This window comes from Phocoena sinus, chromosome 12 (assembly GCF_008692025.1).
Source record: "Phocoena sinus isolate mPhoSin1 chromosome 12, mPhoSin1.pri, whole genome shotgun sequence".
Classification (NCBI taxonomy): Eukaryota; Metazoa; Chordata; class Mammalia; order Artiodactyla; family Phocoenidae; genus Phocoena; species Phocoena sinus.
Window position 1 is genome coordinate 39108464 of NC_045774.1, and position 27252 is coordinate 39135715.

Genomic DNA, 27252 nt, shown 5'->3' on the forward strand with positions numbered 1-27252 from the left:
TCTTTCTTACACTACAGAATGAGAATTGTCAGCTAAGATACAATTGCAATAATTATTGCTGATGAGGATACAAAAGACAGAAATAGCACTACTTGCTGACAGATCACAGGTGGAGCATGGGTTACTGGAAGCAACAAAAATTACATTTCCATTGAACAGCAAATGGACTTGCTATGGAGATCTCTAAGAAATAAATAGATCCACTTGTAATCTTATTCACACAAATCTATATTCCCTGAACTGAATTGCTACTTTTTATAGTTATGAACAATTATTTGTCAAACTTTCTAAAAACTTTAAATTCTAGTTGAATTTATGTTCAGGAGTGTGATGTTCCTGATCACATATCAGTTACCAATATTTTCAGGGTTTTTTTGGTAAATAATACATTTATTCATTCAACTAACTTTATTGATTGCCTATCAAAGGCCTAATGTTTTTCTAGCCTGAGGATACAAAAATGCCTAAGACACACTCACTGTCCTCAAGAAGCTTAGGATGGTTTGGGAGGTTAATAAAATACAACAGACAATACAATGAGGTAAATGCACTCTTGCAAAAATGCATAGGTTACATAGAGAGTAGTTAAGTTATCACACTTAATGTTAGGAATTAGTCAAGGAAAGAAGGGGAGGCTGTCAGGGAAATGCCATAAAGGAGATGCACCTAAGCTGAGTTTTAGTGGATGAATCGGTACCAGCTAGATACAAGCATTTATGGGGAATGGTGCTGAGAATATTTCATGCAGAATTATATACATGAGCAAAGACAGAAAGATAAGAAAGTTCATGGCATGTTGGGTAAAGTCCTAGTAACATGGAGTGATCGATGAAATGCAAGTTATAATACTGGGCTTCCAGTTGCAATATGGAAGTAGAAGTTGGCATTTTCCCTATTCTATTCCTTGAAATCATCCAAAAGGAATGAGGAGAAAGAAAACAAAACTACACAATCTCATTTTTAGCAAAATTAGGGAATAGCTAAATCCTAGATGAAATTGGAGGAAAGGCTGACATAAATTACTGGAGATAAAATAATAGTACATTTAGGAGGAAGCAAAGAGGGTTTGCCTTGGTTGTAGATCCCCAATAGAACCAGCAAAAGCCACTTCTCAATGGGAAAGAGTACACTTGGAGGTGAAAACCTAAATTCCTTATTTGCAATCATTAAAATCATTGATAGACAACGTTGCAGTGCTTCTCTGGACCTAATTTGGGTTTGAAAAGCAGAGGTAGGGTTAACTGAAGCATCATGAAAATAAGTTCATTTAGGAAGGACGGAATCTATGGTAGTAGAATAAAAGAGAAAACAGGAGAAATAAAAAAAACTTTGGTGGGGCAGTAAGGAGTGGGAAAAATTTCACTGGCTAAGGAGAAATGAAATAAAAATGACACAGCCACACCCCCGCCCCCCAAAATATCCAAGGTCAAAAGGAAATTTTCAGATAGATAGAACATGGTGCTAGATATTTCTCCATATGAATCTCCTTTAATTACCACGTCTAGGACAAAACTCACCATTTAAAGATGAAATATTAAAATAGTATGAGCACAGATCTATATAAGGATATTATAAGGAATAAGGAGAAAAGAAATAAGAAAAACAAATGGCAGATGGTGATCATGGACGAGAAAAGCAATGTGGTAGAGCAAATAAAATAGATAACCATGATCTTAAACAAGCAAATTGACTTCTATGAAGTATTGAGTAAGTGAAAATAGACATAAGAACTTAGTGAAGAGATGGGGAAAGTGTAGGAAGAGAGAAATTGTGAATTGGCAGAGGTCAGACACTAAGTGGAAGAAACTAAACAAAATAAAATAGAAATAAAGTTGACCCTTGGACAACACAGGTTTGAACTGTGCAGGTTGACTTATATGCAGATATTTTTCAATAGTAAATAGTAGAGTACTACATGTTCCATCGATGGTTGTATCATGAATGTGGAGGAACGGCACATATGGAAGGCCAACTATAAATTTTACACAGACTAACCCCTGCGTTGTTCAAGGATCAACTGTAAAGAATTTAAAAGGCCACGAAAGAAGATAATATGTATGAAAGATAGGCAAAAGAGAGTCAATATATAAATAATTGGTGTTTCTATAAAAATAACAGAAATAAGCAAATAATTAAAGATACAATTCAAGGCAACTTTCCTGGAAAAAAAACACCTTAAATTTGCTCATGAAAGGGTTCCTCATACTTCACGGAAACTTGACTCAGAGTGTTTAATACTAAGATATATCCTAGTAAAGTTACTGGACTTGAAATTAAGAAAATTGACAGCTAATTTGAGGTGGAACTAGCATTTAAGCACTGGCAGCCTTACTTCAGGTTTAAGCATTTCTCTAAAATATTTCTCTCAACTGCCATTCAATCCAAGGCTTTTCTGTATGGAGACACAATGGGAAAAATCCATCTTTTGGATTCCATTTGTAAAAGCTACTTCTTAAAGCGTAATTTCCATGTATTATTATGTTAACCAATTCTGTTCCTGTTTTTTCTCTCTTACTAAAGACTACTGTTTGAAATTGCTGTCCAACCATGCCTGGATGAAAGCATACCATAGAAAAAGGAGTACACTTTTATATGTAGCTGGATGAGTATTTCTGGGAAGGAGAAATGTGCATTTATATTAATCGTACTAGAAATGTTCTCTCCATGGCAGAGAAACTAGATGGAGAGAGCTCTGCTCTCAGCCCAGTAGCCCCTGACAGGATTTCAAAAACTGGTTGATCCCCGAAAGACTGAACTCTACTGTACAATATAAATAAGACGGGCCAATTGAGGCAGGAAATTCCCTTTGAGAGATGTCAATGGAAGATGGTTTCTGGTTGGCTCACACATGAGCTTCCTTTAACACCAGATCTTTAAAGAAGATAGGACTGTTTCTGGAGGAAGACAGATCTATGAGCAATATGGCAGAGTTCGTGGAAGCCAGGCCAAGCTATACCAGAAACAAGTTTGGGGAAAACAATAGAAGAAATGACACAACTGGATGCTACCAACAGCTACACATAGGATTTTTGCAGGTGATGCAGAATGGGTTCCATATATGAAGACTGGGGTACTAGGAAATACTGTGATGCTTTATGAAGAAATTAGGACCTTACCAGTTAATTATTGGGTTGAGTAAAACCTGGTAGGGAAAGTGTCGAAGGGTGTCCACACTTTTTTTCTAACTATTTTTGAAGTTAAAGCAAATCTTCAAGAAAGGAAAGACTGTGAAAAAAAGAGTACCCAAAGTTCTTGATCATTCAGCAAAAAGAGAACAAGAAGAGATCAGCTTTATGTAAGAATTTGCAGAAGTGTTATATGGGGTAACAGAGAATACAGGTAGTGGAATGAGGTGTGGAGAGCTGAGTGAGAATCATCAAGCTCTGTCTGGAATTATTTGAAATCAGGCTGCCTAAAGTGTCAAGGACTTCCTGGGAGCACCCTATTGTTACAATTAATTCTGGAGGGGAGAAAGCTAAGGCCATAGAAACTTATCAGATGATAAGTTGGTTAAAACAGAATTATGGATTATTTGGAATGCTTGAAAATCAAATCTGGTGAATTTCATACATATAAAAATAGCAGTATGATAGCCTAAATAATTATAAGAACTTAACATTTACCCTTCATTCAAGTCTATTGGATTTGATTTTTATACAAAATATTAATTAGATGAAACAGATTCGATACCTGAAGTAAATGTACAGGCTTAAAACCACTTTATCCTGAAATAGCTTAATAATTTATCCAAAGAAAAGTATGTTTTGCTTGTTTGTTTAGCTTGAACTGGATCACCTGGATAACTGCCTCAATTTTTTCTCTCAGCATTTGGATACGTGTTGTCCAATATGTGAGCTATTAAACTCTTATAATGTGGCTGATCTGAATTGAGATGCGCTATAAGTTATAATACAAACCAGACTTAGAAGACTTACGAAAAATAATGTAAAACATGTTATTAATAATTTTTATATTAATGTCATGTTGAAATGATAATATTTTGGATGTATTGGGTTAAATGTATTGTTAAAATTAATTTCATCTTTCTTTTTCTTTTTAATGTGGCTACAAGAAAATTTTAAATTACGGATGCACTGTATATTTCTATCGCACAGTACTGATTTAGACATTACCTTCATGACATATGTAATAAGAATTCAAAAATCTGATGAATGTCCCAACAGAAATAGTTGGCTCTTTTCTGTAGCATAATAAATAACATTTTTGGGTAAATGAATGCTTGATTTTAATATATCTTCAATATAGTAACATTATACTTGTTCAGTTTCTAGGTGCGATCAGTAAATACTAAACATATTTCAGCTAACTGCCCTTGAGAGGCAAAATGTTTTAGAATGCCATTAATGTTTCTTCAAGTAGTCACTCTATCAATGATTATAAAACATTAAACATTTGAAACATTTGAATTCTCTATCCATTTCATTATTTACATTGTGAATATTTGCTTTTTGTCCCTAAATTTACATATGTTCTGCCTGAAATAAATATTCTATTTTTGTAGTCATCTACTTCACTGGCATAAACACCTGATTGTCCATGAGAATTACTGGCTTAGATTTGGGCAAAAAAAAGAAAATCTGTGTGGAAAGAAAAAGATTCATTTATATTTTTATGTTTTTTTTGTTTTTTGCAGTACACGGGCCTCTCACTGCTGTGGCCTCTCCCGCTGCAGAGCACAGGATCCGGACGTGCAGGCTCAGCGGCCATGGCTCACGGGCCCAGCCACTCCGCGGCATGTGGGACCCTCCCGGACCGGGGCCCGAACCCGTGTCCCCTGCACCGGCAGGTGGACTCCCAACCACTGTGCCACCAGGGAAGCCCCATTTATATTTTTAATATTAAGTTAATAGTTTAGGAGAGTGTGCCTTTAACATTATTACTATCGTTATTTTAAATATCAAGATCACTGAAAAAAGCCTATCTTAAATCAGGATATGGTCTCTTCCAATTCTAAGTTTATACTGACCTCTATAGGCTGTTATGTCCTAATCTATTTCTGGCTTATTCTTAAAGAACATATGGTGAAATATTTAAACATGTTTACATTAGGATTAGTCATAAAATACTTTTTATAGGCCTTTTTTCTCCTTATAAATGCAAAATTTTACTCATCCTTTAAGACAATTTATTTTGAGGGCCCAAGGTGTTTTATCCCTCAATAGTTTCAGTGTTGGTCTACTGAGGACAGGGAAACTAAATAACAAAATCCCTAATTTACAGCGAAATATGACCTGATTATTTTCCATTAAAAATCTGTTCTATTTTCACAATGTTTCATAGCTATAGTCCATTAAGAAATTAGCTTTAAAGTTGATACAGAAATTTGTATAAAGGCAGAAAAACCTTGGGACCAAAGGTAAGTCTGATTTCAGTTAACCTTGATGGAAGGACACTAATTCTAGGTTAAAGTGGGAACTTTTAAAGTGTTGTGCAAGATACTAAACCATTTCCTTATGGATATGGGTGAGGAATTACAGGAGAGGGTGAAAGTTTACAGACCGCTGGCTTCTGGGCACAGGCATCTCCAGTAACATTTAGTGAGGAAGGAATTTTCTGCGGATGACCGCTAGACAATATAGAGAGGAGCATGGCAGCAGCAACCAGCCAAGGCAGCAGTGGAAATTGTCCCATAAGTCATCATTGGTAATCTACAACAGGAGCTCTATATACTCTGCATGCTTCCTTAAATTGCCAGCACCTGAATGAGATACCGAACTAATTTCTTCCCAGTCTATACATAGATAGTAAGAAAGGGAAGATCTCCACCTCTTAAAAGAAGAGTTTCGGGCTTCCCTGGTGGCGCAGTGGTTGAGAATCTGCCTGCCAATGCAGGGGGCATGGGTTTGAGCCCTGGTCTGGAAAGATCCCACATGCCACGGAGCAACTGGGCCCGTGAGCCACAACTACTGAGCCTGCGCGTCTGGAGCCTGTGCTCTGCAACAAGAGAGGCCTCGACAGTGAGAGGCCCGCGCACCGCGATGAAGAGTGGCCCTCGCTGGCCGCAACTGGAGAAAACCCTTGCAGAGAAACGAAGACCCAACACAGCCAAAAATAAATAAATAAAATTTAAAAGAAAAAAACTTTCTTTAAAAAAAAAAAAAGAAGAATTTCAACAGTGTTAATTATCAGGGAGCATAAACTACAGCAGCTCAGCAGTAAGTATGAGGTAGGCTCCAAAAGGTACAATGCCATGAAGTCCAGAATGTCGGTTCTATATTACTCTGTAATAATAAACACTCAAGAAGGAGTAGTGCATGACTATGAGATATCTATAGCTAATGTTTAGAAAGATCTTTCATTATTCATGCTTATTCTGGAGGAAAAAGTCAGTTATGGACTATGCTATATGAATTTAATATGAAGCCTGACTTGTTTTTCTTAAACTTGTACTTTAATATAATCTGAGAAATAGGGATAATTGAATGGTCTCCTTCCAGATCAGATAGTAATTTCCAGAGTATTATAGAGCAAAGACGTGTTTTGATCCTTTTTATGACTTGAAAATAGGCATGGATTGCCAGAAAAAATATTAAGTGTTTTCCTTTACACTGAAGATATGGTTTTATTGCCATACAGGTAAATTCTGAAACCAAAATTATTATTTGGGTAGATACTCTCACAATACTAATGACTGATAGTCAATAAGCCTAAATTTCAGAGTAACTTATTTAGTTACATTAGGGTAAATTTTGTGCCCAGTTCATCCTGGGGATTACACTGGTCTAGGCTAATTTTTATTAATGTATTATTGAAACATTTACTATTAACAGGATAACCTTGGTAACCCTGCTTTACATTTTTCTCAGGCTAAAATTATCACAATCATGCTCTACTTGGGAGCTTTGATTCTTTGTTCATCCATAAGTGAGAATGAACCCAGAATGTTTCCTGAGGAAAATCTTAAGCCTGCTTATAGTATTCCAGAATTCCCTCAGCCCACTCCTGTGCCTGTCTATTCTGACCTGTGTCTTGGTCTTACTCCTGAATTTCCCTGAGACTACTAATTTTAAATTCCATTTATTTTAATGCCAAAGTTTATATCTTGTCTTTAATTGGCAACATAGAGCATGCTCACATTCTTGCTAAAGAATATAACCTTGAGCTCTCTAATGCTCAAAAAGATCTAATCTTTTGATCTAATGACCAAAAGCTCAGTTATGAAAAATGATATTTTAGGAGGATTGCCAGAAGTCTCTGCAGTCCATCCTTTCCTCCATCAGCATATCTTAAACTATCTTCCACAGAATATTAATTATGATAGATATTAATACATGTTTCTTGGAAAAGAAAAAAGGGTTTTTAAAAGTCAAATGTTTCAAATGTTAACATGCAACATCAATCACAAGAATATAATACGCAGTACCACCCAAACATATTTGAAATATTTTCGGGGGTGGATACCTATTAGCATTTCTAATATTTTTGGAAATTGCCCACTTGAGATCTTCTAAAGTTGATCCCTGAATCAGGTCACACCATAGGAGAAATGAACAGTTAGCATTTTTTAAAACTCCTAATTTACTTACTTTTACTGATTTGTGCTTTGGCATTATGACTTTGATTTGTACTACAAGAAGTAGCCTGGAGAAACTGCTCCTACTGAATTGCTGATTTGTACTGAAAACATGTTTTGGGTTGTCTTCGAGTACCAATCTAAAAAAGCCATCATTTTAACTCTTTCACTGTTGGCAAGGAGACAATCTGTTAATTATAACTAATAATTCTTTCTTTGCTTTACTATTGGTTTATAACTAACGGTTATATTGTCCCTTAGTGGGTATCACAATAATTAGGAGTAGGGGATAATTCTGACAGTTAGTGAGTGGAGTTAATAATACTAACAAATCTGTCTCATAAAGCATAATCTCACATAATAAAGTACTGTCCAATCTATAATGCAAATAATGTCTCTTTGAGAAACTCTCTAGCCACTAAGAAGCTTATAGTCAAATTTATCACACACCTCTAAAATATGATCAAACTCTTATGATTGCTGAGGCTGTATAATTTATTATCCAAACTTGACAACTTGACTCTAAAATATATATATATATATATATAGCATCAAGAACAGCCAGAACAAGTATGAAGAGTAAGGTATAGAAACCCTTCCAGATATCAAGACTTACTTTAAAGCAACTATAATTAAAACCATGTATTTAGGGACGCAACTATAAAACTATGTATTAGTAAACTATGTATAGATGGACAACTCAATCCATGAAATAGAATAGAGTTCAGAAACAGACACATGTGTATGAAATGTGACATATGACAGCAATGGTATTGCTGCCATATGAGATGAGAGAGAAAGGATTATTATTCTAAAATTCATACTAAAACAATTGGTTATCTGTAAGAAAAACTAGAATACAAGTGGACCTAGTGGTATGTTGGTGCTAGATCAAACTGACCAGTTGCTAGATAAATAGTCAAGAATTTCACAAGTGTATTGTTAAAACAATGGTAGATGGGAATCAGCCACAGTGGGAGTATTTATACTGGAAATCTGCAAATGCTACATATCGGGGCTATTTCCCCCCCCCCTGGAGAGGCAGTTTACCATCACATCATTGACTGGATTTCTACCTCATACCATACACAAAAATCAGCTCTAAGTGGATTAAAAACCTAACTGTTTAAGAGCAAAACATTAAAACTAGAAGAAAATATACAAAGGAAAATATCTCTAAAATCTTGGTACTAGTAAGCAGTTCTAAACAACAAAATCATGTAACTTAAGGATCAAGTTTGTCAAATTTGACTACATTATAGTAAATTTAAAACTACGCTAAGGTGTCATCAAAGGACACCAAAAAAAGGGAAAGAATAAGTCCAGACTGGGAGATGTAATTGATCCACACATAACAAAGAATTTGTATCCAAAAATATATTAAAACCATCTACAAATCAATAAAGTATAGATGGATAACCCAACTGATAAATGGACAAAAAACTTGAAAAGGCACTTTATTCAGAAGATGATGTTGCGATGGTCAATAACAAAAGTTCTCAATGTTACTAGTTATCAGGGAAATGCAAATTGATAGTATAATGAGACATTTCACTTCTCTCATGTTAGCTAAAGTGTGACAAACCCAAGTGCTGAGAAGGATGTGGAGCAATTCTCATACACTGCTGGAGAAAGTGTACATTGGTAAAACCACTTTGAAGAGCAATTTGCAACAGTCAATAAATTGAAGACATTGTAGCAAGATTGCTAGTTGGTCCCTAACATTCATTCATTATGATCATCTCTTGGTGGAGGGGGAGGAGCAATTCTATTTGTAATGTTTTATTTCTTGAAGACAGGGGAAAGTTCATGGTTATGACATTCTCTTTACCTTTTTGTAGGTCAAAATATTTCAAATTTTAAAGATGTTTGTATTAATAGCTTATTGGGTGATACTTCACTTTCTTACACTTTGCATTTAATTGCCCCTTAGGCATCCAGATGAATCCCCTTACGGAGAAGAAAATGTGGATCTGCCCCTCTGTCTTGAAACTCTGTACTACTTGCACGCCACTCCTTCTTAACTGGATGTGGTAGGTCTTCTGATCTCCCATAATTGTAGAGTCCCTAAAATGTCTTCCCAAGTATTGTGATAAATCAAACTTATGTAGAAGCTATGATCTTTATAGTGGAGATACCACTTTATTTTTGGTTTGCATACAAGAGGTCGATCTCATATAAATAACTATAAGCCTACCTGAGGAAAAGACACAGCTCTGCAATCATAAATTGCAACTGAGTAGCTCTCTAGATGATCAATTAAGATTAACTGCTATATGGGTTTTATCCATAAAGGTATCAAGGGATCTCTTTTCTCAGAATATCTTCAGGGACTAATCACTATAAAAATAACTGGAACTTTTAGTGAATACATTCCCTGGAGATGTCCATTATCACCTATGGACAGGGTTCTAAATGTTTCCTCAACAGCTCGTGACATTCAGTAGAATCAATAACATGTTTGAATTATTACTATGTCTTATCTAACTCATTTAAAATTTTTAAATGTGCAAACTTCTTGTAACATCTTAATAAGGACAAGAAATTAAAATGCGTTCTCAATCGCAAATAGTGATAGAATTGGAAGCACCCAAATGAGTAGAAATATCCCAGTAAAACTTGGCCTAGGCACTGGCCTTCAGAAATAAGTTGAGAACATAAGTGGGGAAAAAAAAGATGCAAAAGTTTTAAAACGAGACGCGTTCGGGAGTTGAATTAGAAGAGTAATCGCGGAAGGAGACAGCCTCGGTTTCCAGGGTCGCGCATGCGCAACCCAAGCACTGCACCCTCCGCCTCCCCAGGCCACGAAGGAAGTGACGCAACTGAGGGGCGGGGTGGGCTCTGCGCCGGAAGTGGCTTGTAGTTAGTAAATAAGCACGAAAAGGCGAGAGGAGCTGTCTCCATCTTGTTGGCATCTGCTACTACTGCGACGCCGTGAAGATGGGGAGCATCTTGGGGCTGTGCTCCATGGCGAGCTGGGTAAGGTGGTTTTTAGCGGCCTTCGGGGTGCTAGCGTGAGAGACAGAAGAAAGGCACCAGAGCTGGGCTGGGTGAGGCCTAGAGAGACCGTGGTACCCCACCCAACGGGCAGTACCTTCCTTCCGCATTTTCTCCCTGTCTCGCCTGGCCACTCCGACTCAGGTTCGGGGCCCTGAGTCTTTCGAAGAGCTGACCGGGGTGGCCGTGAGGAGCAATGGACATGAGAAGTTGACCCCGATGGGAGAAGTGTAGCAGAGAGCTGGTAGTCTCCCTCCCCTACCCGTCTTTCGTGAAAGCTTTTCCCGATTCTTCCAGGCCCCCTTTTGTCCTATTTTTCTTATGTCTGCCTAGGCTATTTCTACAAAGGTTTTAGGCCCCTTCCTTTTGTGGAGTACCCCATCTCTTCTCGTCATCTCTTCCCAGCGACCTCAGACTGCAGCACTGTCATCCCTGGAGGCATGTCGGCCTCTTTGTTCTGTCGCGCAGACTACAAATAAGTGACGGATATGTAGGGCAGCTTGGCAGTAATACTGATATAGTTATATCCTTTTTAAATGGTCCTAACTCTGCGACTGGGTCCTCGACCTCAATGGTATGAGAAGATTACGTACTTCTCAAGTAATAATTTATGTATCTAGAAAAGCTGGTCAGTTCTGTGGTATTAAATACCAGTTTTTTGACAGAAAGATGCTTGCGTAATTTGACATCTCACTTTTAATTAGGTGCACGTTGCATTTTGATTAGATAGCGTTGTTAGAGTGACACTATTCTTCATTATAGTGCCAAGATTTCTTGTTTCATGTGGTACAAATAAATTTGAGTTTGATATAACCACTCCCCTGCTCCCCAATAGACAAAATTTGACTTTACAGTTAATAAAGATATTTGTAATATGGGGCGAGATATTTGGGTTCAAGTCATATTTCTTTAATCCATGATTTATAAATTCCACTTATAACAGTTGCTGGTCTGACTTCTCAGATGGCCCCATTATATACATTAGCCAGCATTTTTAGTGTTTTACATACCTTACCTCTTTTTAAAAAGTTTTTGATATGGCTTGAACTATAAGTGTTAAATTTTAGTTAAATAATACATAGAGGTTACTCCAACCCAGGTCATTGTCTTGATTATGTTATTTTTTTCTTGTAGTTCGGTGTGGAAAGCTGGTATATTTTTCTTTCTTTCAAAGCTCAGAAAGTAGAGAATCACTTGAACCCATTGAGTATCTTATAAGAGGCACATTTAGTGTAATAATTTAAATGTATTACAAAATGATTATTATAGAATTGTCTTAATTTGGGGGATGTTTAATTCGATTTGTAAAGTCAGATTTTGTCCATTTATCAAGTGGGCCTGTTATTTGTATATAGTAAGTCATTAACTTAGATCAGTTAAGCCAGAATTAAAATGAACCTCATTCTTCCTTTGCTCCAGTTTCTTTAGACTTAATCAATTTTTGTAAAGGTTTTTTGTTTTATAAAACTGTAGAAAATACCTCAACTATGAAAAAAAGTATAAAAAGATTACATGTAACACTACTGTATAGAGATTAGAGTGTTAATTTTTTAATTTCATTTTGTGGTTTTTTGTTTTGTGTTTTTGCTGTTAAGTGGCCTAGAATTAGATTGATCTTAATCCTTGGTTCAAGCATGGTTATTTGATTGATGATTACTTTAAGCATTATTATAAACCTCTGTGGACCTCCTGCCCAGTCCTGTAACTACATTACCAGCAATTTATGCCTACTTAAGTGCTTTTCCCCACCCCAATCTTACAATACTGTTAGTGAATAGCATTGATACTTTGAATGACTGTACTTTATATACAGTAACTATCACTTTTTGCCCAAGATATTTAATGTAGTTAAGTAATTGAGAAGAAGGAGCTTGTGATTCCTGACCGCTTATTTTGTGCAGCCTCTGCTAGATTTTTATTTTTTAGTACAATGACTTGATTTTGTAGAAATGATTCACAGTTGTTATGAATAGTCAAGCAGTGCAGAGTACAAAATGTAAATGTCACCAACAAAGTCGCACCACCAATAACGTTTCTTCTCTCTCAATGCATATATACAGTTGGATGAATGAACAGACAAAAATACCTTGTTAAGGAACGGTAGCATGGTGGACATGTATTTTTAAAGAATTTAATTTTTTTTCTGAATTTAACAAAAGAATGTAAAAGTAAAGGAATTGCTGAATGTTAAGTAAACATTTCATCAGGAGAGGTTCTGAAAAAGAGTTCTCTAAGGAGGTGTTTCTAGAGCAGTGGTTCTCAGCTGTGCCACAGGGAATATTTGGCAATGTCTGCAGGTATTTTTCATTGTCACAACTTGGGATAAGGGGTGCTAATAGCATCAAGTGGGTAGGATACTGCTAAATATTTCACAATACACAGGATAGTCCTCAACAGCAAAGAGTTATCTGGCCCAGGATGTCAGTAGTGCCATGGTTGAGAAATCCTGCTTTATCCTCTTCACTTGGCCAGTGTAAGAAAGGGAATGAAATTTAAGAGTCTTAGCTGCTCTTTAAAAAAGCATTCAACTAATCATCCTATTTTCACCTCTACCTTCAGCCTCACTTATGGAGGCACCTGGTGCCACCAATTCCTGAGGTATTCGAGGATTCTATACAAATTTTATTGCTTAACTTTTTCCTTACTTTTTCCTTTGATGGTTTATAATTCAACTTTCTTGACCCATTAAATCAGTTATTATTTTGTTCCTTACAGTTTATTCTCCTGGGTTTTGTTTCTTTTTACTTTTTAAGTTTATTCCTTCTGTTAAAAATCCTTTTATTTTTCATTTTATTGGTGTTTCTAAAGTAATTCATATATTCAGTTTGCCATCTTTAACCAGAATTCCTTTGTATTATTTTTTATATATGGCTGTATTGTGTTATAACCATAATTCCCAGTTGTTTAATCTTAGAACTAAACCAGTCATCCTTAAAATATCCGGGACCCAGTAGCATCAGCACACTAGGAGACTTACTGGAAACACTGACTGGGCCCCAGCATTCTATTTTAATATGCTCTCCTCGTGATTCTGTTGGAAAACCACAGTTTTACACTTAAATGGATTCAAAGCTCAAAGCATTCTTTTTTACCATGGCTTCTCCCAGTTTTTTTTTTTTTTTAATGTTAATGTCATCTCATAATTGACCAAATTTGGTCGACCAGTAGATTTTTTCAAAAAGGATTTATGGATGATGAAATCCCTGAATTTTTCGTATTTAAAAATGCCTCATATGTTTTTGAGAGACATTGTAGACTGGTATAATAGTATACCCATTTCCTTCAGGACTTTGTAGTTATTTCTATGAATTGTGTTCTGTCTTACCCCACCCTGGTAGTCATTCCCTTCCAACACATCTCATATACATAATTGACCTGTTTCTTCTGCTTGGGTATCTGAAGAGCTTTACTTATCTTTGAAATTAACCAAGTATGTCTGACTTTAAATCTTTTATCACTTTTTTTTTCTGGAAAATATCGTTCTTTTGAAAATACAGATTTATTTCTGTAAGGAAGTTGTTATTGTATTATATCTTTGAATGTCCTTTTTTGTTTATTTAGAGGATTCTCTATTTTAAGGGCATGAGTTACTTTCATGTTATATTGTCTTAGTTTTCCTTCCATATTATTTTTCCTATTTTTATTTTTGTCATTTTTTTAGTTGATATAATTTACATAAAATTCATACTTTGTAGTATGTGGTTCTGTGAGTTTTGACAGATCATGTAGTTGTGTAACCACTACAGAACATTTATCACCTTAAAGAATTATGCCATCCCCATCCTGGAGAATCCCTGTTTTTTTTCAGAGTCCTCCCTTTCCAGAATGTCACGTAAATGGAATCATACAGCATATAGCCTTTGGAGTCTGGCTTCTTTTACTTAGTGTAATCCATTTGAGATTCATTCATATTGTGGTGTGTATTAGTAGTTTTTTCCTTATTGTTGCATAGTATTCCATTGCTTGGAAGTACCACAGCTTGTCTGTCTATTCACCAGTTATGGGGCATTTCCAGATTTTGGTGGTTAAGTAGCTGTAAGCACTCCTGTAAAGTTTTTTTCTGTGACTATAACTTCTTATTTTGTTTACCTAAATACCTTGCAGTAGGATTGTTAAATCATATGGTAAATATACATTTCACTTATAAGAAATTGCCAAACTGATTTCCAAGATGGTCATATTAGTTTTTATTCTCACCAGCAAATATTTTCTTCAAGTCTGTGGCTTGTCTTTTCATTCTCGTAATGGTGTCCTTCAAAAAGTAGAAGCAATTGTGCTTTCTATATTGATTTGCTTTGGCACTTTTGTCAAAAACTTCTTTACCATATTTAAGTCTGTTTTTGAACTCTGTTCCTTTTATGTGTCCATACTTTTGCCTAAATTACCCTATTTTAATTACTGTAGCTTTAGAGTTAGTCTTGAAATCAGGTAGTGTGAGTCTTCCAACTCTGTTCTTTTTAAAATACTTTGGGCTACTCTAGTTCTTTTGCCTTTCCATAAAAGTTTTAGAAGCAGCTGGTTTGTTTCTACCAAACTCCTGCTAGAATTATGATTGGAATTGGATTGAATTCATAGATCAGTTTGGAAAGAATTGATATCTTAATATGGATTCTTCCAATCCATGAGCCCAGTTTATCTTGCCATTTATTTAGATCTTTGATTTCTTTCATTAGTGTTTTTTAATTTTCATCATTTGAAAGCTAGTGTATATTTTATTAGATTTATACTTAAGTATTTCTTTTTGTTGGTTTAATTTCAGTTTCCCGTTGTTTGTTGCTAGTACTCAGAAGTATAATTGATATGTCCATACTGAACTTGTGTCCTGTGACCTCATTAAACTTTCTTATAGTTCTAGTAACATTCTTGTAAGTTCTTCGGGGTTTTTCATGTTGACAATTATGTGTGGAAGAAAGCAGTTTTATTTCTTCCTTTCCAAAGTATATACCTTTTCTTGCTTTTTCTTGCCTTGTTATATTGGCTGGGACCTCCAGTGTGCAGTCGAATACAAGTGGTGAGAGCAGAGATTCTTGGCCTTGTTTTGGATCTTAAGGGAAATCATTCAGATTTTCACCATGAAGTATGGTTGACAGCTATAGTTTTTTGTTTTTTTGGTTTTTTTGGTAAATGTTCTTTATCAACTCGAGGATATTCTGTTTGTTTGCTGAAAGTTTTTTAGTTTGTTTTATGATGAATGGGTATTGAGTTTTTCAAATGATTTTTCTGCTTCCACTGAAATGGCCAAAATGGTTATCCTTTAGTCTATTAATGTGGTGAATTGATTTTTTTTGTTGTTGTTGTTTTTGTTTTTGTTTTTGTGGTACGCGGTCCTCTCATTGCTGTGGCCTCTCCTGTTGTGGAGTACAGGCTCTGGACGCGCAGGCTCAGCGGCATGGCTCGTGGGCCCAGCCGCCCCGCAGCATGTGGGATCTTCCCGGACTGGGGCACGAGCCCACGTCCCCTGCATTGGCAGGCAGACTCTCAACCACTGTGCCACCAGGGAAGCCCTGTGGTGAATTGATTTGATTGATATTCAAAAGCTTAATCAGCCTTGCTTTTTCCCAGCTAAACCCCACCTGATCACAATGTATCCTTTTGTATATTTTTTCTAAGACTATTTTTTTTTAAAGCAGTTTTAGTTTCACAGAAAAATGAGAGGTAGAGATTTTCCATATATCCCCTGCCCCGACACGTGGAAAGCCTCCCCCATTGCCAACATTCCCCACCAGAGTGGTGCATTTGTTACAATTAATGAACCTATCAATACATCAACACATCATAATCACCCAAAGTCTGTAGTTTACATTAGAGTTCATTCTTGGTGCTGGACATTCTGTGGATTTGGACAAATGTATAATGACATGTATCCACCATTATAGTAGCATACAGAGTAGTTTTCCTGCTCTAAAAATCCTCTCTGTGCTTTGCCTGTTCATCCCTCCACCCACTCCTGATCTGTTTGCTGTCTCCATAGTTATGCCTTTTCCAGAATGTCATACAGGTGGAACCATGCATGTATGTATGTAGCTTTTTCAGATTGGTTTCTTTCAGCTAGTAATATCTATTTAAGGTTCCTCCATGTCTTTTCACGGTTTAATAACTCATTTCTTCTTAACATTGAATTATATTCACTGTCTGAATGTACCAGAGTTTATTTATCCATTTACCTACTGAAGGACATCTCATTTGCTTCCGAGTTTGGGCATTTACAAATAAAGCTGCTATAAACATCCATTTGCAGGTTTTTGTGTGAACTTAAGTTTTCAACTCCTTTAGTTAAATACCAAGGAATGCAATTGCTGGATTTTATGGTAAGAAATGTTTGGTTTTGTAAGAAACTGCCAAACTGGGGGGATTTTGATTTGGATTGCATTGAGTCTGTAGATCAAGTTTGAGGAACTGACATCTTAACAATATTGAGTCTTCCTAATCCATGAACATAGACTATCTGTCCATTTTGTAGTTCTTTGATTTTGCTAATCAGAGTTTTGTAGTTTTCCTGATATTGATCTTGTACATACTTAGTTAGACTTAATACTAAGTAATTTGTGTTTTTGGATGCTAACATAAATGTTATTGTGTTATTTCAAATTCCACTTTTTCATTGCTGGTGTATAGGAAAACAATTGACTTTTGTACATTAACCTTGTATTCTGCAACCTTGCTGTAATCGCTTAGTTCCAGGAGTTTTTTTGTTGATTATTTTGCACTTTCTATGTAGATGACAATGTCATCTGTGAATGAAGACAATTTAATTTTTTTCTACTAATATGTATACCTTTAATTTCCTTTTCTTGTCTTATTACATTCTGGACCTTCCAGTAAAATGTTGAAAAGAAGTAGTGAAAGGGAACATCTTTGCCTGATTTTAACGGGAAAACTTCCAGTTTCTCACCATTAAATATGATGTTGTCTGTAGGTATTTTGATGATGTTCTTTACCAAGTTCAGAAAGTTCTCCTCTATTCCTAGTTTATTGAGAGTTTTTATCATGAATGAGTGTTGGGTTTTGTCAACTGCATTTTCTGTATCTAAAATGTGATCATATGATTTTTCTTATTTTATCTTCTTGATGTGATGGATTACATTAATTGATTTTTGAGTGTTGAACCAGTCTTGCATTTCTGGGATAACTTGGTCATGGTGTGGAATTCTTTGTATACATTATTGGATTTGATTTGCTAATGTTTTGTTAAGACTTATGCCTCTATGTTCATGAGAGAGGTTAATCTTTTATTTTCTTGTAATGTGTTTGTCAGGTTTTGTTATTAGAGTAATGCTGACGTCATAGAATAAGTTAGAAGGTATTCCCTCTACTCCTGTTCTCTGAGACTGTAGAGAATTGATATAATTTGCTCCTTAAGTGTTTAGTAGAATTCACCAGTGAACTTGTCTGGGCCTAGTGCTTTCTGTTTTGGAAGGCTATTAATGATTGATTAATTTTCTTTAATAGAGGCCTGTTCAAATTGTCTCTTTCTTGTGTGAGTTTTGGCAGCTTGTATCTTCCAAGGAGTTGGTCCATTTATGAAGGTTATCAGCTTTGTTGGCATAGAATTGTTCATAGTATTCTTTCATTATCCTTTTAATGTGCATAGGGCTTATAATGACATCCCCTCTGATTTCTGGTATTAGTAATTTGTGTTCTCTCTTTTTTTCTCAGTTAGCCTTACTGGGGGCTTATCAATTCTGTTGATCCTTCCAAAGAACCAGCTTTTGGTTTCATTGATTTTTCACTATTTTCTATTCCTAATTGCATTGATATCTGATCTAGTTCTTATTTTTTCTGTTTATTTTTGATTTAATCTGCATTTCTCTTTCTGGTTTCCTAAGATAGAAGCTTAGGTGGTGATTTTAGATTTTCTTTTCTGATAAATGCATTCAGTGCTATAAATTTTCCTCAAAGCACTGCTTTCACTGAATCCCACAAGTTTCTATAAATTGTGTTATTTTCATTTATTTCAAAATTTTAAAAAAATTTCTCTTGAGATTTCTTTGACCTATGTGTTTATTTTAAAAAGTGTATTGTTTAATCTCTAAGGATTTGGGGATTTTCCAGTTATCTTTTTGCTGTTGATTTTTAGTTAATTGCATTGTAGTCTGAGAGTAGTCAGTGTATGGTTTCTGCTGGTTTAAGCTTGATAATGTGTTTTATTATCAAGAATGTGGTTTTGGTGAATGTCCTGTGTGATCTTGGAGAGGAATGTGTATTCTCTGGTTATTGGATAGAGTAGTCTATAAATGTCAGTTATCCATTTGATTGGTGGTGTTGAGTTCAACTGTATCCTTATTGATTTTCTGCTTGCTCAATCTGTCCATTTCTGAGAGACAGGTGTTGAAGTCTCTTAACTGTGATAGTGGATTCATCTATTTCTCCTTGCCATTTTATCAATTTTGCGTTACATAGTTTGATGCTCTGCTGTTAGGTGCATACATATTAAGAATTATGTCTTCTTGGACAATTGACCCCTGTCATTATGGAATGCCTTTCTTTATCCCAGATAACTTTTGTTGTTTTGAAGTCTGCTCTGTCTGAAACTAATATAGCTATTCCTGTTTTCATTTAGTGTTAGCCTGTTGTATTTTTCTCCATCCATGTACTTTTATTCTGTATATGTGTGTATATTTAAAGTGGGTTTCTTGTAGATGACATAATTGGGTTTTATTTTTTGATCCACTCTGACAGTCTCTGTTTTTTAATTGATAAATTTAGATCTCTGACCTCCAAGGTGATTATTGATAGATTTGGATTCATATTTACCATACTCGTTAATGTTTTCTGTTTGTTGCCCTTGTTTTTCCTGTTGTGTGTTGGGGGGGTGTGTTTAAGCATTGTATATGATTCCATTTTCTCTCTTATTTAGCATATCAGTTAAACTTTTTTTAACTTCTGTAAAATTTTATTTATTTACTTATTTTTGGGTTGTTGCCCTATTTATTAGTGCATTTGGGCTGCTCTAACAAAAGACCACAGACTGGGTGGCATGTAAAGAACAGAAATTTGTTTCTCACAGTTCTAGAGGCTGGTAGTCCAAGATTAGGGTGCCTGCGTGGTTATCTTCTGTGTCTGGTGAAGGCCCTCTTTGGGTTGCAGACTGCGAACTTCTTCATATGTCTTCACATGGCCGAAGGGGTGAGGATCTCTCTTGGGTCTCCTTTATAAGAGCACTAATCCCATTCATGAGGTCTCTGCCCTTTTGATCTAATTCTTCCCAAAGGCCCTATCTCCTAACAACATCGTATGCATTAGATTTTCAACATATGAATTTCAATCTGTAGCACCATGGAATGTGCAGTGTATGTTTACAACTAATCCACTTTCAAGTAACAGTATACCACTATACACACTTCAGTATAATGCTGTACCAGTTGATGGCTAGTGTGAATACCTTGTAATAGCAGAACAGTCTTTCCTCCTTTCCCTTCTACATTACTGTCATTCACTTTGTGTGTGTGTGTGTGTGTGTGTATAAACAATGTGTATATATATATACCCACATATATGTATGTATTACAGAAGTATGTGTATAGGCATAACATATGTGCATACATAATACATTGTTTCTTTTGTTATTTTGAGCAAACGTTAGCTCAACTAAGAAAAGTAAGTTTTTATTTCACTTTCATTTACCCTTTCTTTATGCTCTTTCCTTTTTTATGTAGATTAGAGTTTCTGACCTATATTATTTTCCTCATCTCTAAAGAACTTTGAACATTTCTTGCAAGTAGGTCTACAATTTGGCAACAAATTCTATTAGCTTTAATTTGAGAAAGTATTTCTACTTCTTTCAAAGGATAATTTGCAGAGTAGAGAACTATAGGTGGGTGAGTTTTTTTCTCTCAGTGCTAAAATATTTCACTTCACTCTTGTTCGTGGTGTCTGAGGAGAACTCGGATATAATTCGTTACTTGTTTATCTATAGGTAAGGTGTTTTTTCCTCTGGCTCCTTTCAAGACTTTTTATTTTCTGTAGTTACAAGCGCTTTATCTAGGTGTAGGGTTTGTTTGTTTTGTGGAGGGTGGGTTATATATGTCTGATGTTAATTTGGGAAAATTCTGTCATTTAAAAAAATTTTTTTTTTCCTTCTCCTTCTGGTATTCCCATTATATTATACCATTTGTAGTTGTCTCACAATTCTTGGATGTTCTGTTGAACAGAATATCAGTCTTTACTCTCTTGGCTTTTTAGTTTGGGAAATTTCTATTGAGATAGTCTACAGCTCAGAAATTATTTCCTCAGCCATGTCTGCATTCTTCATTTCTGTTAGTGTTTTTTATTTCTAGCATTTCTTTTTGGTTCTTTTTTAGGATTTTCATCTCTGCTTCTTGTAGGCTGTCTACTTTATCCATTAGAATCCTTAACGTATTATAGTTGTTTTAAATTTTTGGTTGGTAAGTCTAACTTACCTGCCATGCTGGTTTTGATGCTTGTTCTGTCTCTTCAAATTGTGTTTTTTGCCTTTTGTTATGCCAGTAATTTTATTCCTAATAGCCAGACACTATGTACCAACTAAAAGGAACTGCTATAAATAGACTTCGGATCATGTCATGGTGAGGTGTGGGGGAAGGAGAAACATTCCATCATTTTCTGATTAGGTCTTAGTCTTTTAATAAGCCTATGCCTCTGGACTGTGAACTTTACAAGTGTTTTTCAGTTTTTTCCTCCCCCCTTAAATGGGGGAGGATGGCTAGAATAGGCTGGAGTTGAGTATTTCTCTTCCCCTAGATTATTTATCCTCTGATAATACCCCAGCAAGTTAGACTCTATTTAACTAGTTTCTCTTGAGGTCGAGTGTTAAGAGCAGTGTTCTAGTATGTTTCAGAATGGTTCCTTTTCCCTTTTGCTGCAAGAAGCAGGGGGGAATTTTTCTCTCATGTTTACTATGAGAACCTGGCTGAAGTCCTAGAGGAAAAGTTCACAAATTTGTGGGGCCTTTGTATAACTGGGTTTTCCTGGAATTTTTAACTCTCAGACTTGTCCACAGTGAGGCTCCAGCAATTCTTCAGTTATTCTCCAGGATATCCTCCCTGCACAGTGGTTCCCAAGTCAGTTTCCACTTGTGGGCTCTAGTAAGCCACGACTCCCTATATTCACCTGTCTGTCTCTTCAGTCTTGGGGACAGTGACTTACCCTATGTCCTCACCTAGCTTATGCATCCTAGAAGAATTGTTGATTTTTTTAGTCTGCTTGGCTTTTTACTTGTTAGGATGGAGTGGGGTTTCTAAGCTCCTTACCTGTGGAAATGGAAACTGGAAATCTTTGTATACTTTTTATATTGTTGACAAGATATTAGGGATTTTTTTTTTAATGTTCATAAAAGATATTGGTCTGTTGTTTCCTTATGATATCTTTGGATTTAGTATCACTTTTTTGCCTCTTCAGTTTTCTGGAAGAATTTGGGTAGAGTGGTTTGATTTATTCTTTAAATGTTTAATGGAATTCACTAGTGAAGCCTTCTATGCTTGCGAAGGTTTGTAACTACAAATTCAGTGTCTTGACTAGATACAGGGTTATTCATCCTATATATTTCTCATTGAATGATTTCTGGTAGTTTGGATTTTTCATGGAGCATGTCCATTTTATCTAAGGTGTTGAATTATTGAATAAAATTGCTCATAGTTTTCTCTCATAATCATTTGATGCTTGTAAGATCTGTAATAATGTCCTCTCATTTCCTACACTGATGATTTGTGTGTTCGCTCTCTTGCTGTTTTTTATCCTGATCAGTCTGACTATATAGGTTTCTAAATCGTAATGTTCTTCTAAAACTAGCTTCACGGACTTCCTTGTTTCCTGTTTTTTACCTCATTGATTTATCTTTATTCTGCCTATTTGGGCTACAATTTGCTCATTTAATAACTTAAGGTGGAAGCTCTGATCAGTGATTTGATATATTTATTCTTATTTAATATAGCCATTTAATGCTATAGGTTTCTTTTAAACACTGCTTTAGGTGCATTCCAATAATGTGATATGTTATTATTTTCATTCTCTTTAATTTATTCTTTGATGTCTTCTGCCTGTGGGTTAATTAGACTATGCTATTTAGTTTCTAGAGATATCTTTGTTATTGATCAGTATTTACTTCCATTGTGGACCAAGTATCCATGTATGATTTGAATAATTTTATATTTATTGAGATTTGTTTTATGGCCCAGAATATAGTCTGTTTTGGTTAAGTGTTCTCTCTGCTTTTGAAAATAGTTTTTACTGTGCTTTCATTAGATGGAGTATTTCCTAAATGTCAGACACAGTTGATTAATAATGTTCAAGTTTTCTATATATTTATTGGGTTTTTTTGCTTCTATTTCAATTAATGAAAGAACATAAATGTGGATTTGTTTGTTACTCCTTTTAGTTTTATTAATTCTTTCCTTGATGCATTTTGAAGTTCTCTTTTAGATGCAGAAATATTTACGATTGTATGTTGTATGTTTCCTCCATGAATATCCCATATTTCCATGTATCGATATGTCCCCTTTTATTATGAAATGGCCCTCTTTATCCCTGGTAAAATTCTTTACTCTGAAGTCTACTTTGTCTGATACTGCTGTAGCGTGGTATGTGTGTATGTATATATACATATGTGTGTGTATGTATTATTTTTGTATATATATGTATGTACACTTTTTTCTTTATACTTTTAACCAATTGTGTCTTTGTGTTTAAGTGGGTTTCTTGTAGAAAAGTTGGATCTTGCTCTTTTATCTGACAATCTGCCTTTTAATTGGGAGTGTTTAGTCCATTTATGTGATTATAGATTATGTTTAGGCTTAAATCAACCACCTTTCTATTTGTTTTCTGTTTATCCTCTCTGTTCATTGTCTCTTTTCCTTAGTTTTTGCCTTATTTTGGATTAATTAGCCATTTCTTAGTATTCTGTTTTATATCTTTTAGCTTACTAGCTGTATTTCTTTGTTTTGCTTTTTTATAAGTCACTTTAGGGTTTTTAGTATTTAACTTAACTACAATCTACCTTTGTGTGATATCCACTTTATTTCTAATTTAAGTGTATACAGAAGTATAGTTGAATGTCTCCTCTTCCAGCCTGTTATTTTTTTTTAATTAATTTTTTTTATTATTTATTTTTTGGCTGCATTGGGCCTTCATTGCTGCATGGGCTTTCTCTAGTTGCGGCGAGCGGGAGCTACTCTTTGTTGTGGTATATGGGCTTCTCACTGCCGTGGCTTCTCTTGTTGCGGAGCACGGGCTCTAGGTTCATGGGCTCTAGAGTGCAGGCTCAGTAGTTGTGGCCCATGGGCTTAGTTGCTTCGCGGCATGTGGGATCTTCCCGGACCAGGGATTGAACCCGTGTCCCCTGCATTGGCAGGCAGATTCTTAACCACTGCTCCACCAGGGAAGTCCTTCCAGCCTATTTGTAATTGTCACACATTTTACTTCCATCTTTGTTATAACCACCAGAATACATTGCTATTATTTTTGCTTAAAAAAATAATAATCTTTTAAAGTAATCTTTTTGATGTAAGAAAAAAATACACACTACTTCCTTTGTTTATTTCTTTTGTGTAGATCCACATTTCTGCTGGTGTAACTTTCCTTCTTGAAATATAGATTAGATTTGTTAGTTTTGGATTATTTTCTCTATGCCTAAAAATGTCTTCACTTGGCCTTAATTTTTGAAAGATATTTTTGCTAAGTATAAACTTCTGTGCTTACAGTGTTTTTTTTCATTGAGTAATGACATTTGGCTTGCAGTATTTCTTACTAGAAGTTGATACCTTTCTTTGTTCCTCTTTATATAATGTGCCTTTATTATTTTGCTTGCTTTTAAGATTTTTCTGTTTATCATTGTTTTTCAGCAGTTTATGATGTGACTTGGTGTAGTTTTCATTATATTTGTATCACTAGGGCTTTCTTGAGTTTCTTGGATCTGTGAGTTTATAGTTTTCATTAAATTAGGAACATTTTGGCAATTATCTCCTCAAAAGGACTTTCCTGTCTCCTCTCTCCTTCAGGAGCCCCAATTTCACATATATTAGGCTGTTTGAAATTGTGTCACAACACTAATCCTCTGTTATTTTTTTTTTTTAGTTTTTTTATCTCTTTAATTTCTTTTGCTATGTCTTCAAGTTCATTAGTCTTTTCTGCAGTGTCTTATCAAGTACTTTTTGGTTCAGAGATCTTATTTTTAATCTCCATAAGTTTGATATGGATCTTTTAAATTATCTTCCATATCTTTCCTTGACATGCTGTGTTCTCTCCTTGAGCAAATGAAGTATAATTACAATAACATTAGAGCGCCATTATTTATAACTGAATTAAGTCATCTGTGTAATTTCAGGTTGGTTTTGATTTATTGACTTTTCTCCTCATTGTAGGTTGTTTTTTCCATACTGGCATGCCTACCAATTTTTTTAATACCTGTTAGGTATTGTAAATTTTACCTTGATGGGTGCTGGATGTGTTGTATTTTTAAAAAACATTCTTGGGCCCTATTCTTAGACATAGGTGAGTTATTTGAAGAGAATTTGATTTTTTCGGTGTTTGCTTTTAGGCTTTGTTAAGTGAGACTGGAGTAGCTTTAGCCTTATGGCTTATTTCCACATACACCCCCCCTACCCCCCCACCCCTGCCCAGTACTGTGTAATAATAATAGCCTTATAACTCTGCTCAAGGCCTTATAAAGTTCTTCCACTCTGGCTGGTAATACCACCCTCCCCACTCCCCCACCCCCACCCCACAGAGTAATTTAATCAAATGCATGTACTGATCAGTGCTCTGCTGAAGACACAAGTTGAAGCTTCTGCAGATCTCTGGAGTTCACTCTTGGTGTAGCTTTCTACTCTCCTTGTTTCTGCCCTCTGAACTTTAGCTGCCTTCACCTCCCTGAACTCTCAGCTGTCCCAACTCTGTCTCCTCAGTTCAGTAGACTGCTGTCCTCTGTCTGGTTTCTCCTCCCTGCACTGGAAACTCTTTCCCAGGCAGAAAGATTGGGCCAGTCATAGAGTTCACACTGTTTCATCTCTCTCAGAAACTAGTGTCCTACATTGCCTGTTGTTAATTGTCTGAAAAACCATTGTTTCATTAATTTTTTCCCTTGGATTAAGGCAGTAGGGTAAGTCTGGTCACTGTTACTCTATCTTGGCTTGAGTTTATGGTATTTAATCCCAAACTTTATTCATCGATCACATTTTATTTTCAGCTGTTTTTGTTTTGTTCCATGATAGTTAATTACTGTTTTTTTAAACATGTTTTTCCCCTTCTCATTTCTTCTCAGCCTTGCAATCCTCCTTTTCAGCTTGTTCTATTCTTTTCATTTTGAGCTCTCCTTTTTGCTTCAGGTGTACCAATTTTAGGGAATTTCCTCTTCTTACTGAGTTATGTTTTATTTCAGATTGGATTTTTCAAATGCCTTTTTTTTGTCTGAGGGGGCATGTTTGCTTATTTTTATGTTTTGCTAAAGTGTGTTTGCATTGTTTACACGACATTTGTTTTTATCTTACTGAAGTTTAGTATAAGTGGTTCTTATCCTACCTTATATTGGTTACTATAGTGTGTCTGGCTTCTACAATTCTCCCTTCCTGTGGTATCTGATGGTATGGTGGAGCTCAGCCTAGATTATATTCAATTCTTTTGAGGATACTTTCATTTTGCCTTTCTGAGATATTGTTAAATTCCGTTACTAGTATTTGCCTCTCCTGCTAAGGGAGATATTCTATTCCCCTAGGATATACTACTAGTTTAGTGTGGAGTTCTGTTACACAATGCTAGCTAGCCTCACTTGTTCACTTATCCTGTTTTGCCTGATTCTAATAGAAAATTTTACTGTTATCACTACTACCAAGTCAGAAGAGGGAAAAGATAAGGATATCAATTCACTTCTTTTCCTCCTCTGGCGTATCTGAGAAATATCAGACTTTTGTGAATTCACCAGCATGATTTCTGGGGTTAAAAGGCAGGAGTTTGGAGATCAGCTTGTAAGTGTGAATATTCCATTCCTTTTCTTAGCTAAACTTTGGTTGCTGCTGCTGGTTTTTTTCCCCCTTTTTTTGTTTTAACTGAGTTTACTCATTTTGCTTGCTATAAAGGGCAAGTACTTTTTGGTTTTACTTTGCTTCAGTTTTACCCAGAAGTTACTAAATTTTATAGTTTATAGATAATATATGTGAACCAAATCTCTTGGTAATTACTTTAACTCCAATCCTTTCTTTTTTGAGTAGATAGAATGTAAGTTTTCACTGTATCATTTTAAACTATACTGACTTTTAAAGTTCTTTTTCCAGATACCATGTTTGTGTGGCAGTGCCCCATGTTTGCTGTGCCGATGCTGTCCTAGTGGAAACAACTCCACTGTAACTAGGTTGATCTATGCACTTTTTTTGCTTGTTGGAGTGTGTGTAGCTTGTGTAATGTTGATACCTGGAATGGAAGAACAACTAAATAAGGTTAGTTTTCTTTTTTTTTTTTAAATGATTAACTGAACCTTTAGTATGTATATGCATAAAACTGCTTCTTGTGTATTGGAAACAGAATACTGTAAAAAGGAAGAATACTTAATCTGAGTTTTAGTAGTTCATGATCATTTAGGAAAGACAAACAGTGAAAGGCAGCTTATTAAAATTCTCTGATGGTAGGGCAGAAAATGTGTTGTGTTAATATGAGGAAATCAGTAATTCTAACCAGGGAAATGTCAGAATCACTGTGGATCTCATGGAAAAAGGGACATTCTAAGAATCAGTAAATTTTTGTATGCAGAAATTGAAAAA

General features: G+C 35.5%; 1 protein-coding gene across 4 annotated transcripts in view; it reads left to right on the forward strand.

The window, feature by feature from the left end:
• Positions 1-10354: 10354 nt before the first annotated feature.
• The window catches only part of SERINC1 (serine incorporator 1), a 31907-nt gene continuing 15009 nt past the window's right edge, over positions 10355-27252 (forward strand). For 2 of the 4 annotated variants that reach the window (XM_032651034.1, XM_032651035.1), the window contains exons 1-2: positions 10372-10513; positions 26770-26931. In XM_032651034.1, the coding sequence (XP_032506925.1) occupies positions 10475-10513; positions 26770-26931 (201 nt within the window). In that variant the 5' untranslated portion in view covers positions 10372-10474. Of the gene's footprint in view, positions 10514-26769; positions 26932-27252 lie in introns of all 4 variants that reach the window. The other 2 variants (XM_032651033.1, XM_032651036.1) reach the window with 2 other exon arrangements.